The sequence below is a fragment of the Ictidomys tridecemlineatus genome, chromosome 11 (genome assembly GCF_052094955.1).
Source record: "Ictidomys tridecemlineatus isolate mIctTri1 chromosome 11, mIctTri1.hap1, whole genome shotgun sequence".
NCBI classification, from domain to species: Eukaryota; Metazoa; Chordata; class Mammalia; order Rodentia; family Sciuridae; genus Ictidomys; species Ictidomys tridecemlineatus.
The window spans coordinates 67,492,384-67,516,254 of record NC_135487.1 but is presented as its reverse complement, the minus strand read 5'-3'; the positions used below and the strand labels follow the sequence as shown (position 1 = coordinate 67,516,254).

Genomic DNA, 23,871 nt, shown 5'->3' with positions numbered 1-23,871 from the left:
TTATAACTGTCTCTTTAAAAAATATTTTTCTTCTTAGAGTTAATTTAAAAAAAAAAAATATATATATATACATACATATACAACTGAAGAGTCTCAGAGAGCATACTTACCACTCATGATGAAAATCAACCCTTCCAAAACATATTGCTCAAAACAACAATCCAACAGCAAAGGGAGTTATGCTAATCTCTAGAGGTAGAAGAACCGATGGTGTAAACACATACACTGGAACATGCAGCACACAGAAAATGAGAAGAGCTTTCTTTTGTTTTAAAAAGAAAAACCCCTAGAAGCAAAGCATAACTGCCCAGCATGAGATAACACCAGTAAACGTCAGATTAATGCCAACGGTGTGTATAACTAGATTTAATTTCTTTCAAGCTAGTTATCCTAGCCTCCTTCATATACCTCCAGAACAACTCAAAATGGCAGGGAGAAAATGTTCGAGCCAGGATGTATAAGATGTTCTCAATTATATCAGCATGAGTTGTTACCACGGCAACATTAGACCAGAATTATCGGTTCACTTGTAACCAAGGAGTAGCATTTCTAAAGCTTTAATCAACCACAACAAATAAAATGCCTTTTTCTTTTAGAGCTACATGATTTTAAAATTACCATATTCTTTACATTTAAGCACTGATCTACCCTTTTTACATCTTTCAAAGATATAGAAAAATCGCTGTTTTCTTCAAATACTCACACAATCCCATGTTGAATCTGGCAAGGAACAAACAGCAGAATGATTGCACCTAAACGTCTTTCAATTACACCAGCTCTTACTGCTAGCTGTGGACCTCACTGATATTAAAATGCTGTGTGCTGTTGCTAGTGACTATTGGCGATGAATCTTATTGCCCAGATCGCTGATAGCTTTTATTTTTCATGAGCCAGTAAGCTATACTGCAGCACAAATGTTAACCATTTAAACATTCTGTATTATGGCAGAGACAAAATATAATGCAATATATACATATATTTACACATATACATGCATTTATAAAGAAGGAATAATTTATTTATAAACTTCCATTAAATTCAGCATTGCAAACAGAATCAGATGCCATTCATATGCTACTCAAAAAAAGACAATATAGAAAAAAGTTACTGGCAGTTATTGTTTAAGTATAAAATACCTCACATTAAACAAGAATAAGATGACAGGTTGTACAGCAAGATGGGCAGACTGGATGGCATCGTGAAAGGCTGTTCTAATCCTGGATACCCCAAGTTTTTTCAAAAATGGTACAAAGACCTAGAGAATGGTGCCTTGTTAGGTAGAACTTCAGAAACCAAATTTACCAACTTTAAAAGTTGCCAGGTCAAATGAACCAGATAGACATTTCTCAAAAGAAAAACTTTGTTTGGCCAATAAATATATGAAAAAATGTTCAACATTTTTAGTAATCAGGGACAAGCAAATCAATACTACACTGATTTCATCTCACTCCAGTTACAATAGCATCCATACAAGAATACAGTAATAAAAAAAATCTCGTAAGGATGTAGGGAAAAAGGAATGATTGTGCTTATTGGCGGTTGTTAGGACTGTAAATTAGTCCAACCACTTTGGAATGGGTATGAAGGTTCCTCAAAAGACTAAGAATGCAGCCACCATATAATCCGGCTATCGTACTCCATGGCATTTTTCAAAAGAATTAAAGTGAGTACACTATATCGAGTTTATAGCAGTGAATTTACAATAGCCAGTTAAGGAACAGCTTAGATGCCTGTCAACAGATGAATGGATAAAGAAAATATGGTATATATGCACAATAGTGTTTTTTACTCAGCCATAAATAAGAACAAAATCATGACATTTGCAGGAAAATGGATGGAACAGGAGAGCATGATGTTGAGCAAAATAATTCAAATTCAGAAAGTCAAGGGTCTTATGTTTTCTCTCATATGTGGAAGCTAGAGAGAAGAAAAAAATATGTGTGTGTGTATATATATTTATATAATTGTATACATATATTTATATATATATACAATTATGAGAATTATGTTATGTGCATGTAGGAATATGCAACAATGAATCCAAACTATTATGTATGATCAAAATGCATTCATTAAAAAAAAAATGCTGCCTGGTAAGGCATGACTTCTGAAATTCTGGAGATAGTACTTCAGAAAATCTCCCCCTAGAAATGAACTGTCAAGGTAGAAAAAATTGTCAAAAACAATGGTTTTATTGTTTTGATAATCAAGCAAACTGAAAGCATTTCATTAAATAATACTGAACTTTACATGAGAATACTGGGATTTTGTGGTGTTCTTGTCCATAGCTACTCATATTTCTTCACAGCTCAGTCAGTACAATGCTTCTATCAAAACTAGTATTTTCACTACTAGAGAAGTTATGAGATTTGGACTTAAGACTCAAACTCTACATTAGTAATACTGTCAATTTAAAAAAAAAAAACTGTAAAGAATTAATGGGAGAATTGCCCAGATTCACTATTCTAAGGTTATGGGCTTGCAAGAAGTAAACAGCAGACTGGTGGACTAGCAATTTAACAAGGAAACTGGAAATGAGAGAGGGTGGAACTATTCACACGTCACTTGCTGATTAGGAAGCTGTGACATGAACAGGGGAGACCGAAGAGGGCCCATTGGAAAGTTAAAGCTGATACACACCTAAAAATTGCCTGAACATTAAATATGCTCCCAATTCATACACAGTTCCATGAGTACAGACTAGCTGAAACTGTTTGAACACAACCTCTGATTGAACATTATACAACTAAACTCTGGAGACAAGAAACCCTTAGGAAGTCAGGTTAAAAAAAATAAAACTCTAAGGTGGAGGAAAAAAGACTAAAAATAGAACAGAGAAACCAGCAGTCACACATCTGGGGCATACAGATTCCACAGATTAAGACCAAGATGTTATTAAAATGAAATAAAAGATATATAAAAGTAACCCACAGAGAAGAAAAAAATAATCAGAATTCAAAGATGGTACAAACACATTTTTTTTTAACAAAAACTATGTGATCCCTAATGAGGAGAAAAAGCAGTCAAGAGAAAATGCTCCTGGATGAACTCAGATGTAGAATTTAGCAAAGATTTCAAAATATCTATTATAAATAGGGCCAAATAATTAAAAGGATATTATGTTCAAAGAATTAAAGGAAAATACAATGGCAATTATACAACAAAGAGAATATCAATCTATAAAAAGAAACTATTAAAAAAACATGACTTGAAAAGTCAATAATGAAAAATTTAAAACTTATTATAAGCCCCCAGTAGCAGATTTGAGAAAGCAAAAAGATCAAAGCAGTGGATTTGAGGATAGATCAACAGAAATAATCCAATATGAAGGACACAAAGAAAAAGGGAGAAAAAGGAACAGAATCTGAGAAATTTGTGGAATGTCAAGGATATCAACATACATATAATAGGAATTAGGAGAGGAGGGGATAAAGGGTAAAGAAAAAAAAACACTTGAAGAATATAATAATTAAAAATGTCCCAATTTCAGAGAAAACAATATCCTACAAAACCAAGCTATTTAACCAATGCCAACTAGGACAAATACAAAGAGATCCATATCTAGACACATATCTAGACATATCTAGACACATCATATCCAAGTTGTTGAAAGATCAAGGCAAGGAAAAAGTCTGAAAAGCAGGAAAAGCAAAATCATGTATAGGGGGAAAGTAATGTCATTAATGATGACTTCTTGCTAGAAATAAAGAGACGGGAAGGCAACAAAATGACATGCTCAAAGTGCTAAAAGAAAAAAGAAACAAAAGTGTCCACTAGCAATTCTCTAGCCGAGAAAACTATCCTCTAAAACAAAACGGGAATAGAACACTCACAGAGAAATAACAACTAAGATAATGTTGAAAGCAGAAACAAATAATTCATTAATAATATTTCTCTTACTATTATTAGGAAATTTCATTGTTGTGCAAACATAGAATAGTTACACAAACTTAGATAATGTAGACTACTATACACTTAGGCTATATGGCCTAGCCTATTACTCTGCCAGATTGCTTTTGTCAGATTTTCTCTGGCAAGTAATTTTCCTCTACAATGAGCTTACATAGAGTTTGTAAAAATTCTTCAGCTGCCATCACATCAGCACTTAGATTCACCATTCATTTTCACATGTAATGAATAATGATTCAGGAATCCTTTAAACTACCCAAAGCTAGCAGTAAATTCAACTTCATAGTTAAGTCCAGTCTTTTCTTTCAAGCTTACATATAATCATTTTGCTTTGGTCATGGTCATCATGGTGCTAAGAGGATACCTTCTGTGCTATTGAGGGCTTTAAAAGTTTCTCCTTAATTAATAGAGGTTTTTGTTAAATTTTTGTTAGTCTCATTTACTTCAATGAAGCAGATCCTTTAACACTTTGCACTTTGTTCTTGCTCTTCAAGCTCACAGCTATGGTGGGATGGGACTAGTGAGCAATAACCATCACTGATTTTCAACTTACATAGTCCCTAATAATTTTACATTTCCAGGTCAGGGCTTGGTCCCTTAGTGGCAAAATTAGCAATGGATTTCATGCTGAGGGGCCATGATGAACAAAATAACATGAAATTAAATCAAGCACAAGAAAAAATTATACAATCAACGGATGCAGTAAGGGGGGTGCATGGTGTACATGAGTAATCCCAGCTACTGGGAGGCTGAAGTGGGAAGATGACAAGTCTAAGGTCAGCCTGGGCAAACTAATAAGGCCCTGACTCAAAAAAGAAAAAAAGTGTTTGTGGGGGTTTGTGAGTGAGGAAGAATCTTAGTGGTATAGTACCCCTAGTTTCAACCCGCAGTACTAAGGGGGAAAAGAGAGAGAGAGAGAGAGAGAGAGAGAGAGAGAGAGAGAGAGAGAGAGAGAGAGAGAGAGGGAGAGAGAGATATGCTGTAAACACAAAACATGATATGTATGACACTGCTGCTGGTATAATCTGGCATGTTTTACAGTAAACTTTTTAAATATATAAGCAGAAGGAATACATTCTAAACTAATGAAAAAGAGTATAATATAGGAAATATATAAACCAGTAACCTAGTAGTTTATTATTATTATCAAGTACAATGTACTGTACATAATTGTGTTTACTGTATTTTTATATAACTGGCAGTGCAGCAGATTCATTTACACTAACATTATCACAAAGATGTGAAAATGCATTGCACAATGAAAATATGATGGTTACAATATCAATAGGTGATAGGAATTTTTCAGCTCCACTATAATCTTATGGGTTCACCATTATATATGCTGTCCATCATTCACTGGAACTTTGTGATGCAGAACATGACAAAAGTTGGAGATTTTATACTTCCTTCTCAATAACTGATAGTGAAACCAGGCAGAAAATTAACAAGGATATATAAAATTTTGAACAATACCATAAAATTTTGACATAATAAAATACAGACTGACATCATCAGAATGCACATTCTTTTAAAGTACACACAAAAATTATATTCTTGACAATATAACAAGATGCAATTAATTTGAAAGGATTGTTAAATCTTTCAAAAATATATTCTGTGATCAAGCATAATTAAAATAAGAATCAGCCACAGAAAAATTTGGAAATCCCCAAATACATAGATATTAAATCACAAAGATATCTCAAGGGAAAATAGAAAATATTTTGAACTTAATGGAAAACTTTGAACTTAATGGAAAACCCTACAATGTATCAACTTTTATGGGATGCAGATAAAAGAAAAATTGGAGGGAAATTCATAGCTTTAAACATTTAGATAAGAAGGAAGGTCTCAAGTCAGTAATTTAAGTTGCCACCTTAAAAAATAAAACACAGAAGAGCAAATCAAATAAAAAACAAAAAAGAAAAAATTGTGAGTCAATGAAATTGAAAAACTTCATGAGAATATATACAGAAGCATCATTCCATAAATTAAGCCTTGATAAACTAAGACGAGAAAGAACTCCCTTAGACAGTTAAAAGAAATGAGGAGGGTGAAAAACTACAGTAGCTCACATATTTAATGGTAAAATATGGAATATGTTCCTCTTAAGACTGAGTATGAGAAACTCCCATTTGTATGCTACTTTGTACTGAAGGTTTTAGCCAGTTCAACATAGCAAGGAAAAAAAAAGCACTAAAGACATACAGATTGATAAGAAAACTTTTTATGTAAAGATAATGTCATTTCATTTTATCTTTTGAAAATCTAAGGAATCTACAAAGAAACTACTAGAACTAAAAAATTATCTAGAAAAAATAAACAATCCAAAAATGAAATTAAGGCACAATTCCATTCACAATAATATCAACAGAAATAAAATACTTAGAAAATAATTTAAGGGCTGGGGTCATGGCTCAGCGGTAGAGCACTCACCTAGCGCGTGCGAGGCACTGGGTTCAATCCTCGGCACCATATAAAAATAAATAAAATAAAGGTATTGTGTCCAACTACAACTAAAATTTTTTTAAAAAAAATAATTTAAGAGCATCAACATAAAAGGACAGACATTTCACATTCATGGATTGAAAGACTCAATATTGTTAAGATGGCAATTCTCTACACACAAACCAATTTGTAGATTCGACATACTATCTATGAAGTATGTCATAGAAACCAATGAGCTAATCCTAAAGTTGATTTAGAAATACAAGATTTAGAATAGGAAAAAAGAATATAAAAAAGAAGAACAAAGAGGACTTATATGCCTCAAGGCATATAAGTCCTCTTTGTTCTTTTTTATAAAGTTTTTATAGAATAATCATATTTTATAGAGTAATCAAGACACTGTGGAATTAACATAAACATAGATTTAGTTTGCTGGCACATAATTGAGAATTCAGAAATGAACCTGTATATTTATGGCAAATTGATTTTTGACAAAGATATGGAGAAAAGAAAGTCTTTCCAACAAATGAAGCAGTAAAAATTATATAAACAAATGAAGCAGTAAAAATTATATATAATTATATACATAATTTTTACTGCTTCATTTGTTGGAAAATGAATTATATATATATATATATATATATATATATATATATATATATATATAAAGAATTTAGATTCATAGCTAACACCACATACAAAACTTAACTCAAAAAAATGGACTATAGGAGAAAGCACAGATTAAAAATATTCATTCTTTTGGGTTAGACAAAGATTTTTTAAGTTCTTTAACAATCCACAAAGGGAAAAAGGATAAACTGAACTTCACTGAAATTACTAACTTACTTTACAAAAATAATATTATTTTATAAAACAAAAAGACAAGAAATAATGAAAAGAAATATCTCAATATATTGAGAAAATATATACTTTCAGAATACACATATTTATATATTCTGAACTTGTATTCAGTCTAAATTTCTGAGACTTGATAAAAAGAAGACAAACAACTCAATTTTTCAAAGTGGACAAAGATTTGAAAATACATTCCTCCAAAATTTATACACAAGGGCTGGGATATAGCTCAATTAGTAGAGTGCTTGCCTCACATACACAAGGCTCTGAGTTCAATCCCCAGCACCATAAAAACAAAACAAACAAAAATTATATACAAATGGCTTCTAAAAGCATGAAATATGCTCAATGTCATCAGCTGTTAAGGAAATATAAACTGAAACTATAATTGTGAAATACCATTTCCTACCTGAAGAATGACTGTAATAAAAAAGACTGATGATAACAAATACTGATGAATACATGAAGAAACTGGAACTTTCTTACATTACCATAGGAATGTAAGATGGTAAGTCACTTTGGAAAGCAGTTTAGCAGTTTCCTGAGAATGTAAATATAAACTTATATGAACCAATAGTTTCCCTTCTAGATAACTACTCAAGGGAAATAAAAACACATGTTCACAGAGACTTGTTTTTAAATGTATATATTAACATCCCAATAGCACAAAATGGAAAACAATTCTCTTGTTTTTAAGAAGAATGGATAAAGAAAATGTGCTATAGCGATATAACATGGTCTAATTCAACGAGGAACTAATTGTTTATTTATTCTACAATACAGATGAACCACAAAAGTATGTGAAGTTAAAGAAGTCAGAAACAATAGATTACAGAGTATACGTTTCCAATTTTATAAAAAGTCTAGAAAAGGAAATTTAAAGGCAGAAAACTAGACCAGTGTTTATCTGAGGTTGGGTGAGGTGGGGATTGGTTACATCTGGGTACCAAGAAATGTTTTGGAGTGATGAAAATTTTCTAAAGCAACTGTGGCAATGGTTGTACAATCCTATACATTTACTAATCAACATCAAATTTTACATTTATTATGAGAGTGTTTATGACATGTAAATTATATCTCAATTTTTTAAAGAAAGTGTCTCTCTACTTAGGCAGAGACAACCTACTTGAAGCTGGTCTTCATTACTGTGTGAAGAATCACTTTAGTGGACAACTTAATTATGGCCTAATTAGTGATAATATACAGCATTAAACAAAACATATCTGCTAGCTGTATTTGGACCACAGACCACTAGTTTGCTATTCCAGATCAATAAAGGAGGGTAGATTGTGGTACAGTGTAGAAATGGGCTAAAAGGACCTTCTCACACATGTAACCTAGCATGGAAGCCAGGATGACTAGGTATATGAACATAAATTAAAGAAATAAAGCCCTGTGATACAGCCCTTGAATAAGCACAATACTAAAAAGAGTTCATCATCCTCTCATTCAGATTCACTAAGGTCAGTGGCATCACATCAACAAGAGCAAGAATACATCAAATTTGTTGGGAGCAGTTTTGAACTATGAAACCATGCAACAGTGACAAAATCAGTAGTAGCTCAAATGATATCCAATTATCCATCTCTTTCTTCACCTAACAGCTGGAAAGCTTAGTCTCCTCAGAATGAGCAAACTCCCAGAAGTTTACTTGAAGTGAACTCAAAGAAGGCCCCAAAGAAAGAACTACTTTAAAATCCTGCTAGTTTGAGTAAATGGGTTTGTCAGTGATTAATCTGAATATTTAAAAGATGGCACCTAATTTGTATTCCAAGTGGGCCATACTTTTTTAAAAAAAATATTTTTTAGTTATACATGGACACAATGTATTTACTTTGTTAATTCATTTTTTTATGTGTTACTGAGGATCAAATCCTTTGCCTCACATGTGCAGGCAAGTGCTCTGCCACTGAGCCACAACCCTAACCCCTAAGTGGGCCATACTTTTAAAGTAGCATTCCTGGACCCCAGAGCTAAAAGCAGACATTGTTTTAGGACTTGTAAGTAATATTCAAACTCAATAGAGAACATATGTTCTTCCAGGTTCATTTTATTATCTCCTTCTAGAGAATATTGTGGGGAGCCATTCTCACACGTGACTGGGCGACTCCCAGTTTGGGTCTGAGGCGCTCTGGCTGTGTCGGAGCTTTCCTGGCCCTCTCCTGATGAGAGAACCCATCCGTGTGGGGGTGTGACAGACCACTGACTCCGGGGGCCCAATCACTGACCCTGACCTTGGAGTGCAGCCCCCCTCAACCTTCATTGGATGGAATTCTCCCCTGAATTTCTTGTTCCCCAATAAAAGTCTACTCTCTGGCATGCTCTCTCTCTCTCTCCTGCTAGCCCTGAGTAATCCTTGCTGCCCTATGGGTAGTTCGAGGTGGGAGCCAGAGAGGGAAGCCGTCTGGGACCTGGTCATAGAATAAGGTAACTGAGTCTGTGTGTTTTATTTCGGTATCACTAGCTAACTTTTATGCCAAGAACCTCATTAATGAAACCATTGTGCTGGTCACATGGTGGAGAATATCTTATTTTCAAAGTTTGACATACATATCTAATGAAATGTTGTTGAAATTTTTCAAATGCTTTTTATCTATCTACTGAAATGATTGTAGAGTTTTTATCCTTCATTTTGTGTTGTATCACATTTATTGATTTGCATAATTTGAACCAACCTTGCATTTCAAGGATAAAACACACTTGATTGTAATGTATAATCCTGTAAATATGCTGTTGAATTTAGTTGCTAGTGTTTCATTAAAGATTTTTGGATCTATGCTCAATAGAAATACTATCCTGTGATTTCCTTTTCTCATAGTGTCCTTGTCTGGCTTTAATATCAGAGTACTGCTGGCCTTATAAAATTAGTTTGGAAATATTCCATCCTCTGTAGTTTTCTCAGGAGAGTTTGAGAATTGGCATTAATTCTTATTTAATGTTTGGAATTCACCAATGAAACCAGGAAGTGCTGGGATTTTTTTTTTTAATTAGGAATTTTTTTTTTAATACTGATTCAATCTCCTTACTTGTATTGATCTGTTCAGATTTTCTATTTCTGCATGATTCAGTCTTGGTAAATTGGTAAATGTTTCTAGGAATTTCTGTATTTCTTCTACGTTATCCTAGAAGAACAAAACTAGAACCATCACATTACCACATTTCAAACTATATTACAAACTTAGAGTAATCAAAGCAGTGTGGTACTTACATTTTAAAAAAAGTATGTAGACTAATGGCATAAAGCAGAGAGTCCAGAAATAAACTCAGACATTTACTGTCAATTATCTTTGATAAAGGTGCCAAATACAATTGCAATGGGAAAAGTGCCATCTCTTCAATATAGTGTTAGGAAAACTGGATATTCACACACAAAAGATTAAGTCAGAACCTTACTGCATATTATTTATAAAAATCAACTCAAAATGGATTAATGCCTTATATGCAAGACCAGAAACTGTGAAACTACTAGAAGAAAATATAAGAAAAAAATTTCTTGGTATTGGTTTGAGTAATAAATTTTAGATGACCCCAAAAGTACAAGCAGTGAAAATAAAAATAGACAAATGGGACTTCATCAAAGTAAGAAGCTTCTATACAACAAAGGAAACAACCAATACAGTGAAGAAACAACCTATGGTATGGGAGAAAATGTTTGCAAACTACACCATCTGATAAGAGATTAGTATTCAAAACATTTAAGGAATTCAAACAACTCAATAGCAAGAAAATAACTAATCTGATGAAAAAATGGGCAAAGGACCTAAAGAGAAATTTCACAAAAAAAGATATGCCAATATATAAAAAAGATTTTCAATATCACTAATTATCAAGGAAATGCAAATTAAAACCCCCAATGTGATGTCACTTCACACCTGTTAAAATGGCTACTATCAAAAAGACAAAAGATTACAAGTATTAGAGAAGACGTGGAAAAAGGGGAATTCTTGTATGCTGTTGGTGAGAATGTAAATTAATATAGTCATTATGGAAAATGATATGGAGACTCCTCAAAAAATTAAATATAGAACTATCATATGATCCAACAATCCTACTTCAAGGTATATAGTCAAAGGAAAGAAAGTCAGATGCTGAATAGATATCCACACTCCCACATTGACTGAAGCATTATTCATAATAGCCAATATATGTAATCAACCTAAGTATCCATTGACAGATTAATAGATTCTTTAAATTTGTCCCATAAAATATAAGCATAATCTGGAATATACATAAAGATTTAGTTATAACGCTGTTTATCACAACATTTTAAATATAATAGCAAAAAGTTAGAAACACAAAAATACTAAGAGTAGTTATCTTTTGGCAGGATTGTGTATGATTTTTTAGTTCTCTTTGTTTTTCTATATTATTTCCTAATTTTCTCCTGCAGATATATTTACAAATAAGATTTAAGTGTTATTAGGAAATAAGTGCTTTTCAAACTTTATTATACATATGAATCAGCTGGGGAATCTTATTGAAATGTAGATTCTGACTCAGTAGTCCAGGATAATTAGAGATACACAAAAAACAAGCATTTGAACAAATTCTTCCCTGATACTAATGATGCTAGGTCAAGGCCATACTTTGAGGCACTATCTAGAGTACATATATAATAATCTGCCTTTTCTAGCATTGTCCTATGGCAGTTTTTACAAAGTACGATGAGGTAAGAGGATCTCACTATGTTAGTTATTTGACATATTACTTCAGACTCTGTGGAAACATTTTCTAATTTCAAAACATTTAATATTCCAATCAATTCACCTTTACAATAAAACCTTTTGATTGCTCCAGTTATAAATTATAAAAATGGTAAAAAGTACACAGGTAACACAGAAGTTTCTGTATATTGAAGGTGGTATTTACCAGGATCAGGTCAGCATTTTGCTATTTTTGGTTAATGTCTATAGGCCTTTAAAATAAATTGCAGGCCAGGATCCTCCAGTGACTCAGGAAGCAGACAGGAGGATCACAAGCCTTAACAATTTAGCAAGGCTCTATGCACTTTGACCCTGCTCAAATTTTTTTTTAAAAAGGGGTTAGGGATATGGCTCAGTGGTTAAGGGCCCCTGGGTTCAATTCCTGGCACCAAATAAATAAATACATAGATAAATAAATTGCAAAGATCATAATAGAAAAAAATAGAGGCAACTGCACAAGTCTGTTGTGTATTACACGCTAATCTAACCAACAACTCAACATTTATTGAGAACTGTGCTGGCAATACCAAAATAAACTGACAAGTTCTAGGCCTTCATGGAGTTCAAAATCAGAGGGAAGAGAGATAACATAAGGACTAATAGTAAAAATAATTTTAGCACTATAAAATAAGTCGTATTAAAAGTAAGTAGAAGGGCTGAGGTTGTGGCTCAAGTGGTAGAGCACTTGCCTAGCATGTGTGACGCACTGAGTTCAATTCTCAGCACCACATATAAATAAATAAAAAGGTCCATTGACAACTAAAAAAATATTTTTAAAAAAGTAAGTTGAAGATGATATAAGAACATAGGAAGGAAGGAGATTATGAGTTCTAATAAGGATGAAGAGTAGAGAATAGGATAGACAGCAGAATACCTCAGACACTAGAATGGCATTATGTAAATCAATGGAAGTGTAACTGATGTGATACAGCAATCTGTATACGGGGTAAAAATGGGAGTTCATAACCCACTTGAATCAAACTGTGAAATATGATATATTAAGAACTATGTAATGTTTTGAACGACCAACAATAATAAAAAAAAAAGGATGAAGGACAGAAGAGTAGGACTCCTTAGTGATATTTGAGAGGAACATTAACTATGAGCAAATCTTACTATTGGTAGAAGTAAGAACAGGAAATTGCAGATAAAAGTATCTTGCATAAGCACTATTATAAAGGGAATTCCTTATCTGACTATTCATTGCTATGTTCACTATAGTGTTAAAAATAAGGGCCTGGCATAAATAAGAAAACAAATGATACTTATGTGCATTTCCCTAAAGTAGAATAGGCAAGTTAACTTATCCTGTATTCTGCAGACTTTTCAAATTAAAGTTGCATTATATTATTTCCCACTTTCAAAAACTGCATTTGCTCTTTTCTATTAGAATGTTGCCTGAAATATTAATAATATCAATATGCCTTGAATATTATGTTGTTTATGTCTGTTCTTCCTACTTTTATTTTGGGGAGTGAGAACTGGATCTTATTTTCTTCCAAACCTTGTTCATAGACTATGAAGTAGTAAATACTCAAAAAAAAAGGTTTACCAAATGCATAGATATTAATTACTATTCATAAGCTTATAAACTTCCATATGGAAAAAAGTAGATGAAAAAGACAATATGTAAAGTCTTCTAATTTAGAAGTTACAGTAATACAGATTTACTGTACTAACAATTAGAAAGTAAATTGTGTAAAAGAATGTACAAACTTCAGAAAGTTCATATTGATAAGACAGTCTATCATAGTCACTTTAGCTATCTAATTCTACCTAAAAATTCATATTTGAAATTGCTTATTTGTTCAATATAGTATTTACACCAAAGAGTCACTAATCTGGATTTGTATCTATAAGAAAAATAGCCTGTCAATTCATACAAGGACAAATAAAGTGCTTTGTGGTATTGACCTATTTACTTCTTAAAATGTTGCAGGGGCTGGGGATGTGGCTCAAGCGGTAGCACGCTCGCCTGGCATGCGTGCGGCCCGGGTTCGATCCTCAGCACCACATACCAACAAAGATGTTGTGTCCGCAGACAACTAAATAATAAATATTAAAAATTCTCTCTCTCTCTCTCTCTCTCTCTCTCTCTCTCTCTCTCTCTCTCAAAAAAAAATGTTGCAGTTAGACATTCATTAAGTATATAAAATCAGACTTAAAACACAAAAAACTTCTATTAATTTCAAAATCATATAACTTACCAGACTACTTATGATCAAAGGAAGATTCACAAGCTAACCATAACAAATTTTCTAGAATGTCAATTCTTTCGTTAGAGTCAGAATGAAAAGCAGAATTTCTCTATGCTTTTCCTTTGAACTTCATGCACTTATATGTGCAGATTAGTCATTACATATTTATGTTATCAAATATGAATTTCTGTTATTTAATAATAAAAGATGAAACACCTAGAAACCAATGTGACCTTTGTTCTGTATTTCTTGGATTAAAGTTAGTGGAAAAGAACCTTGGATTAAAGTTAGTGACATTTCATACATGACTAAATTAATAATTGAGCACTCAGTACATGAAACTAACTTTTTAAAAGTTACAAACTGTTTTTGCACTTAGTTATTTCTTTTGTCTTTTTTTAAAAAACTTAATCGTTTCTTATATTGCACTTTGAAACAAGTATTTCCAGAGTTCATCAGGAGATATTACATGCTTTTTTCTTGTCAAACAAATCATACAAGTAAATTTCTTCAAGTAGCCTTGAACAATTGTGTTTTGTATGAAAATTTCATATACCCAAAACTTCTTCCCTAACTCACAGAACAAGGGAATTTGTTTTCACCACAAAAAATAAATTTGGAATTTTGAAATGACAGGATTTCTGTTTCTGTTGGATCAGTGTTTTCTCCTCCATAGCAATACATTTCATAAGAACAAACTAGACCTCCATTCTTACCATACTCTTCCTTACTTATAAAATGATTTTGTACATTATATTTTTGGGATATGAAAAAGAGAAAAGAATGAAGGAATAGTTAGTTGATGAACATTCAGTTGCTCTTTAAATATTTCTTACGTCACGACTATTATTCTTACAGGGATACAAGATTTGTTCACAACTTTATTTGTCTTATTTTTCTTACAGGGATACAAGATTTGTTCACAACTTTATTTGTCTTATTTTTTGACTTCACAATAAAGAATCATGTTAACAACATTTATCAGTCTGTTTTTCTAAAAGAAATCATGGTTCATGGTATTAATTTCCATTTCTAGACTGTAAAATGTGTTTCAGAAATATATAGGGTCCATATATTTTAAAAAAACAGTGAGAGTTTAGTTCAAACATTATTAAAATCCCATGAAATTCATCAAAGATACATTTAATAAACATCCACCATGTGGAACCAGTATTGGTGAAACAGAAATTAATTCAATTCTACCCTGGTTCTTCATCTAATTTAAAAAAAAATTTTAATGCATAAAAAATGATTTCAAAAAGGACTTTTGATACTGTAATTTAACAGAAAAGGATAAGTAGAATGAATTAAAAGTTTTATTACACAGAAAATTTTAATAATGTATTATTATTTTACTACTTCACAGTTCATGAGATTTCTCACCTGTCAATCTGCTATGTAGTAAAGACCAACTATAATCAAAAAAAATTTGCACAAATAATGTTGTTCCTTATTTTTTTCAAAAAATAGCTCAAAAGGGGTTAGAAAAATTCTGATGTAGTAAAAGAATAAATCAAATAAGCTTCTACAGAAATATCCAGGTGCAATATAAACCACATAATAAATTTTGTAAATTTTTTTTTTTCAACTTAGTTTTCTTACTTAACTGCTTGGGAATCTATAATCTAAAGAAGTAAACCCTAGTGCTATTTGATGATCAAACACGCACACCAAAAAGGGCAATATTGCCAAGGGTAATTCTACTGTTCTTTTAATCAAAGTGAAAAATTACCTTGGGAGAGTCCAAGGTGAGATATGGAATAAAAGCACTAGTATTGTTGATATGTTAAACTTACTCTTTAAAGTGCAAGCTACCAAAAATGGTTCAGTATACTAGTAAGTCCAAACATTTTAACATGCCTGGAAAGAATGTATTGCAAGCATAAATAACTTTCCCCCCTTAACCCTATTTATAAATAATATAAAATACAATTATGAAAGCTTGATATACATAATTTTATAAGTTTAAGAATTTATATAAAAAAATTATACTCTACTTTTTGAAAGTCTTGCTTATAAAAACTAAAATAATTTTTACATATACATTTAAAATAAAAGATGCAAACATAATAGAAATTTAATTATAAATCCAAAAGCCTTTTTGCCTTTCAAATTTTAAAGCTTAAAAATACAAGAAATTTTAAAAAGAAAACAGATCATTGTTTTAAAGTTTTTCATATTTATGTAACAACAACAAAAAAACCAGAGTAACATAATAAAATAACGTAAGAACATTGCAGAAATTTTTCTCATTGATATTTAACTTAAGAAGTTATATATAAAACAAAACAACTACATGATTCAACTCAACTTATAATCAAGTTTTTGTGGAATTCTTTCAACTTTGTCTTGCAAAATGTCCTTGTACAAATCATAAAAAGACAAAACATGGTTGTTTATGTTTGATTCCAAAACTCTAGTGCTTTAGCTACTAGTTGTAATGTATCAATTAAAAAAAAAAAAACTTACTTGATCTGTCCCATAAGGCAGTATGTTCAGAGAAATGAAAGCTGTCATTTTCCAGAGCTGTTTTCTGATCATGTGCAGTACCTTTGGAGTGTCTATGAAATAATCGGCTAGCAAAACCTTCCAGTTTCTGAAGAGCAGTAGATGTACCTGTACACTGGTTACAGGATAGATCTCTATAAGCTGCCATTCATGTGCATTTACACTTTACTTAAAATAACTAAAAATATTTCCAGAAGGAGCTCAACAACTTCTTACACAGAAGCTAAGAGCTATGCATGTGTCAAACTTCCTGTTTGCAGGGTATTCAAACCACTACTGCTCTTCTGTTTCCTGTTAATATAAAACAGCACATTACAGAGCTTTTCTTAGCAAAACTCTTTTCATCTCAACTACAGAGGGGATTTTAACAGCTTGCAATATCTGCCTAGAAGGGTCTATGTATGTTTTGATATTAATGTTCAGGTTAATGAAGGCATTATATAAAAGTTATGTAAATATACATAGTAAGCTGATTTTTTTTTTTAAAAAAGGGAAACTAGTTAAACATGTATTACAACTCTATAAAAACAACTGAGGGACGAATCACCCCCCAAATATAACATGTTAAAAAGACAGACTGTATTTTCTCAGGAAATAGGCCAATTATAGATTTTATGAATCCTTACAAGCAATTAATTTTTCATCAAAAATTAGTATGGAATGGATATGATAAGACTCTTACAAATTAATATGCAAGTTATAACTGAGAAAAGAATCTGAGCTAGCAATTTAAAAAAAGAATTTAATGTTGCTAACTCATTGACTTAAGTCTAATATATATAGGAACCACAGAACATAGCTTATCAACTGACATGTGTCTGCCTACAGGTAGTTATATTTTAAAACACTCTAAAATTTGACATGCTAATTTCAACACCTTAACACAGAAGATTGCTGCTTACTTGACCCACTGCTTTAATGATCTCATTTAGTATCCCCTTCAATTAAATACCAATAAAATTTTCTATCACCAATTTTGCCTTTTATTAAAGGATGAAAAATTTCAGTGTTTCTCTTTGGAAACTCTAAGTAATAAGAGAGACGGGGGAAAAAGGAAGGAAAGGAGAAGAAAAAGATTCTAAAAACTTTCTAAAAAAAATATTTTAGTCCAGATTTCCTGCTAACCATTTGACAAATACAATCAACAGAAACAATAATCTTATCAAATTGTGGCGATGAACAAAGACACGAAAGTTCACTAAGGAAACACTGACTAGTGAATTTTGCCATGTAACAGCTCATTTGTGTACTCTGTTTTGTGTAATAAAATTAGTATTAATCTAAACAAATGGGCAACAGTATCTGTAAGACTAACTTCTTAAATTGCTTATCTTTAATATTATGTGTGTAATAACAGAAAATGTATTACCCTCTGGTAGTGTCTTACAAAATACAGACACTAAATAACTGTAATGTTTAATAGAATAAGTTTCTGTAGTGTTTAATAAATATCCACAAAGCATGGACTGACTCAGTATGATAAAAAGTGTATAAAATTCCTTTGACTTGTTCTCCTAACAGAAATTCTATTAATCTTCAAGGCTCACTACAAATGTTACCTATTTGGTCTCCTACAGGAAAATAAACTGCTCTTTCCTATTTCTACTGAACTTATGATTTTATGTAAAAATTGGTTGTTTATGAATTTGTGCACATAAACTGAGTTACTTGAATTCAGAAATGCAATGTATGCTATTACATATTCAGTAAATATATGGCAAATGAAGTATTTATTCCTTTTACCAATTTAAAGGTCTGAGTAGAATCATCGAATAAATATTAATTTCTATAATAACCTCTTATTTTCCCTGTTCTAGTCACCACTGCTAACCTTTCAGCTCTCTGAAATATTAGCACAAAATAATCCCAAAATTTCATCCTGACTCTATTTATTTTTAATACATGTATAGCCATATTTATCTGCATTCAACATTGCTTAAATATGGAAATCCCAGATTCCCAACTACAACACTGAGATTAATTTATTTAAAACAATACATAAACTTTAAAACAAAATCGCCATAGAAAAAAGTAAATTTCACCAAGTATCTTGAAAAGAACTACAGTTAAAAATCTGTCTTTATTCAATTAAGCTGTTGCCATTTATCACACAGCACTTATAGAAAATAGACTGTTTAGTTCTAAGAGCAAAGTTTCTATATATGGTAATGTGACCAAGGAGCTGTTGCTATGGAACTGCTTGGGCAATTTTATTTTTATTTTAAAAATAAGAACTCTACTGGCATCTACTGCTAGAAAGAAACAACTACAGTATTAACAACTATGATGAATTCCTTCGTAATTCAAATTAATCTTAAGTATATTGTCATTCTTCCTGATGTTATTTTCAGAATTTTAATTTGTACTATAACATCTAACCTTATGCCCCAAACTTGCCATAACAGCATAACTTGTAATGAAATAATGTAAAATTTTAAAACTTAATAATAAATTATATCAGGTTATAAAGTTCTTCTCATTTTCTACAATACTTTTAGGAATAAGGAGCAATTTTTAGAGTAGAACTTGCTTTAACTGTCATAAGAATCCACAAAATACTTTTATTTAGTAATAGTAATTAAAAATTTGCCAAGCAATTTTCAACATACAAAATAATGTGCATTGTAAGATCATTGTGAAATTATTGTAAAACTCATGAAGTCCTTACCAATGAAGTAGGTAGCACAGATACTATTATCTCTATTTTAAGATGAGAAAACAAACAAATATTAAGTGACTTTCCCCAAAGTCTCCTGTGTCTTATAACTCCAAGATCAGGGCTCCTTGGACTGCATGACCCTGGTTTCCCATGAAGAAGCAAACCTTTTTTACAAGTGCAGTATTTTTCAAACATTCAGGAGAAGTAGGGGGTGAAAACAGAGTGCAAGTGGGGCTGTTCTTGGGCATATTGTCCAGGGTCTGAGAATCTGTTGTGAAAATGTTTTCATTTAGATGGTCACCTTATAGTCTTTCAGTTTCATTGCCCACATTTATGTTTACAATCATTTTGGGGCCAAGTAGAACCATGTACTCCAGGAGTCTGAAGGTTAAAGAAAAAAAAAGTGAAAGCATATTTAATATGTAAACAATGTATTTCCTTTATGTGTAGGGCAATTGGCATGACATTGACCCTGTTTTTTAAATAAAGGTTTTAGAATAATAGCTTTATCTTTTTGAGAATGTTATATAAATCAATTCATATAGTATATAATCTTTTAAGACTGTTAATCTTTTTAAGTTCCTTTCATTTAGCATAGTATAGCAATTAAGATTTCTCCATGTCATGAGTCTAACATTTCTCTTATTTTTATAGTTGAATAAGTATTCCACTGTACAGATTTACCACGATTATGCATGCCCACACAAACAAATTTATATTATGCCTGATAAAAATCAGGCTGGGATTGTGGCTCAGGGGCAGAATGATTGCCTCGTACATGTGAGGCACTGGATTCAATCCTCAGGACCACATAAAAATGAATAAACAAAATAAATATATTGTGTCCATGTACAACTAAAAATTATTTTACAAAAAAAAATCAATTGACCATATTTGTGTGGGTCTATTTCTGGACTCTAGTCTGTTACACTAACTTATGTGTCAATTCTTTTACCATTACCATACTGTCTTGGTTACTAAACCTTTTAAGTCTAATATTTGAAAGTGTAAATCTTCCAAATTTTCCCCTTCATTATTTAGTTGTTCTGGCTACTAGAGTTCCTTTTATTTATTTATTTATTTTGGGTGCTGGGGATGGAACCCAGGGCCAAGTCAGCTTGGCCCTGTTCATACAAACAATCTTGTTGGGATTTTATAGTGATTTTGTTCATTGGGATAAGTACCATCTTTACTGTACTGAGTCTTCCAATCCATGATCCCATTATATTATCTTCATTTACTCGGGTCTTTGATTTCTTTTACCAGTGTTTCTCTTTCATCAGTATCTTTCATTTGTTTTCACCATGAAGACCTCACAGATCTTAGGTTCATTTTATTATTTTTTAGTTTAAATTTATTTTTAACTGACACATAAAAGCACAAAATGACATATATTTATAAACATACTGAAATATTGTACAGTACCCCAATTTTAAATTGAGTGATTGTAAATGGTACTTTAAAAAAATATTTTGGGCTAGAGTTGTGGCTCACTGGTAGAGCACTTGCTTATTTATTAGCACATGTGAGGCACTGGGTTCAATCCTTAGCACCACATAAAAAAACAAATAAAAGGTATTGTGTTCATCTACAACTAAATTTTATATATATACATATCATATATATAAATTATATAATATTTTACAGTTGTTCATTGTTAGTATATAGACATATGACTTGTTTTATATATTGATATTATATGTTGTTACCTTGCTAAAATCACTTATGTTTTCAGAATCTTTTTTCTTTATGTAGGTTTCCTGGGATTTTTAACATAGAGAATAATGCCATCTTTGAATAAACTGTTTTGTTGTTAGTTATTTTACTAATTTTTATGCCTTTATTTTTGTTGCCATATTACATTAAATAAAACTTTCAGTACAATGTTGAATAAAAGGGTAAGAGTGAATAACCCTGCATATTCCATGTCTTAGGAAGAAAGCATTCAGTTGCTTGTTTTTTGTGTTTATTTTGTTTTTTCATTAACTAAAATGTTAGTGCTAGGCATTTTTTGGTAGGTCTTTCTTATTAAGATAATGAATTTTCTGTCTATTCTTTGTTAGCTGGGAGTTTTACATTGGAGGGATATTTAATTTATCTAATTTTTTAAGCATCTTTTGATATGATCACATGGTTTTACTTTTTCAGTTTGCTAATATGATGGATTATATTGATTAATTTCCAAATCCTAAATTTGCCTTGAATTCCCAGAAGAAACATCTCTTGCTCTTGATGTACTATTATTATTATATATTTTGGGATTCAATGTGTAAATACTTTATTGAGGATTGCTTGTCTATGTTTACTAGATATATTGTCTCATAGTTTTATTTCATATATTGTATTTCATATATTGCATCATTTTAGTGGCAGGTTAAGATTTACATCAGAAAATAAGTTGGGAACTATTTCATCATCTATTTTCTAGACAAGGTTGTGAGAATAGTAATCATTTTTTCTTTAAATGTTTGGTATAATTTGCCAGAAAAACTATTTGGGACAAGAGTTTTCTTTTTCAAAATACTACAAATATTTTTTAAAGTTCTTAATATAATTGAGATGAATCTTTAATCTTGAATGAGTAATTATGTTAGTTTGTGTCTTTCAAGAAATGTTCTATTTCCACTAAGTAGTCAAATGTATGGGAATAGAGTCATATCTTACATCCCCTTATCACAACTTTAATGTATGTGGCATCTGTTGTGATTACCCTTTCATTCTTGATATTGGTAATTCGTATCTTTTTTTTTTCTTGGTCAGTTTGGCTAGATGATTCCAATTTTGTTGATATTTGCAAAGATCTACATTTTGTTTTCATTGATTTTTCTCCATCAGTTTTCTCCTTCTGAGTATTTTATTGTTCTTAACTTTCTTTCTTCCTCTATTTTCTTCAGTGTTATTCCCTCATCCTCACCCCCTTCCAGTTTCCTAACAAGGAAGCTTAGATAACTATATTAAGACTTTTCTTCTTTTCTAATATACAAACTCTAATCCTATACAATTCCTCCGAAAAATGCTTTGGGTGCATCTGACAAATTTTGATGTATTATCTTTTTGTTTTCATTTAGTTCAAAATATTTTTTAATTTCCCTTAAGATCATGGATTATTTACAAGTGTGTTATTTAAATTTCTTTTTCTTTCTTTCTTTTTTTTTTTTTTGGTATCAGGGATTGAACTCAGAGGCAATCAACCACTGAGCCACATCCCCAGTGCTATTTTGACAGGGTCTCACTGAGTTGCTTAGCAACTTGCTGTTGTTGCTGAAGCTGGCTTTGAATTCAAGATCCTCCCCAGCCACACAGATTATAAGCTTATGCCACCCTGCCCAGCTAGATTTCTAAGTATTTGAGGATTTTCCCACTTATTTTTTTTTTTCTGGTGGTGGTGCTAAGGATTGAACCCAGGGCCTTGTGTATGCAAGGCAAGTACTTTACCAACTGAGTTATATCCTCAGTCCTCCCCAATATCTTTCTGTTACTGAAATTTAAATTAATTCCATCAGGGTCAGGGAATATTTTGTATGATTTTTAATTCTTTTAAGTTTTTTTTTAAGTTTGATAGTGTTGTATTGTGTATCTTTCCCTCCCATTCTTTTGTTTTTAAACAATTTACATCAAAATATTGAAAGTATAAGAGCATAGCACATAGCTGGGTCTTGTTCAGCTCACTTATGTTTAAAGTAACTACTGGTATAACTGGACTTAAGTCTACAATCTCTTTTCTGTCTGTATCCCCCCCCCAGTTTTTAAAATAATGAATAATAACTGAAATACTATAAACTGTACATATTTTAAGTTAATACATTACAGTTTATACAACTGTGAGATCATAAACACAATTAAGATAATGAACATATCCATTATCCCTATAAGTTTTCTCATGCTTCTTTGTAATTTCTCCCTCCTGCCATATCCTATATCCCCACACAACTGATGCTTTTTGACAATACACATAATTTGCATTTTCTAGACTAGTTCTATCTAACTAGAACTTTTGTTAAAATAAACATTTTATTTTACAACTAATTATTTAAAAAATATAGAAAGGACACCAGTAAAACAGAAGATAGAGATCAGGGAAAGGGAGGAAAGGAGGGAAAGTGGAGTTACTGGGGAATGAGATTGATCAAATTATATTTTGTGCATGTATGAATATCACAATGAATCTCACTATTATGTACAATTACAATGTATCAATATAAACCATAAATTTTTTTTATAGAAAAATTGCAAAGATTTTAAGTATAGACATTTGCCATATAACTCATACTCAGTTTCTACAATTATTAATATTTTACTTTTTATGGTAGATTTTTTAGAATTCATGAAATCTATACTGATATTCTATAATTAGTTTATTCAGATTTTCTGATTTTTATCTGGTGTCCTTTTTCTGTTCCAGGATCCCATCCATGATACCACATTACATTTAGTACTCATGTCTTTTCTTCAGCTTTTCAGCTATGATAGTTTTTCAGACTTTCCTTGTTTTTGATGATCTTGAAAAATTTAGGGAGTATTGGTCAGCTATGTTGTAGAACGTCCTTCAATTGGAATATGAATGTTTTTTTCATGTTTAGCCTAGGGTGAT

General features: G+C 31.5%; 1 protein-coding gene across 9 annotated transcripts in view; it reads right to left on the bottom strand.

The window, feature by feature from the left end:
* The window catches only part of Prkacb (protein kinase cAMP-activated catalytic subunit beta), a 110,655-nt gene that overhangs the window by 45,347 nt on the left and 41,437 nt on the right, over positions 1-23,871 (bottom strand). For 3 of the 9 annotated variants that reach the window (XM_021732254.3, XM_021732256.3, XM_021732258.3), the window contains exon 1: positions 111-439. The exons of 2 other annotated variants lie outside the window; for them this stretch is intronic. In XM_021732254.3, the coding sequence (XP_021587929.1) occupies positions 111-117 (7 nt within the window). In that variant the 5' untranslated portion in view covers positions 118-439. Of the gene's footprint in view, positions 1-110; positions 440-703; positions 838-16,582; positions 16,808-23,871 lie in introns of those variants that run through there. 4 more of the 9 variants (XM_005334081.5, XM_021732257.3, XM_021732255.3 and 1 more) reach the window with 4 other exon arrangements.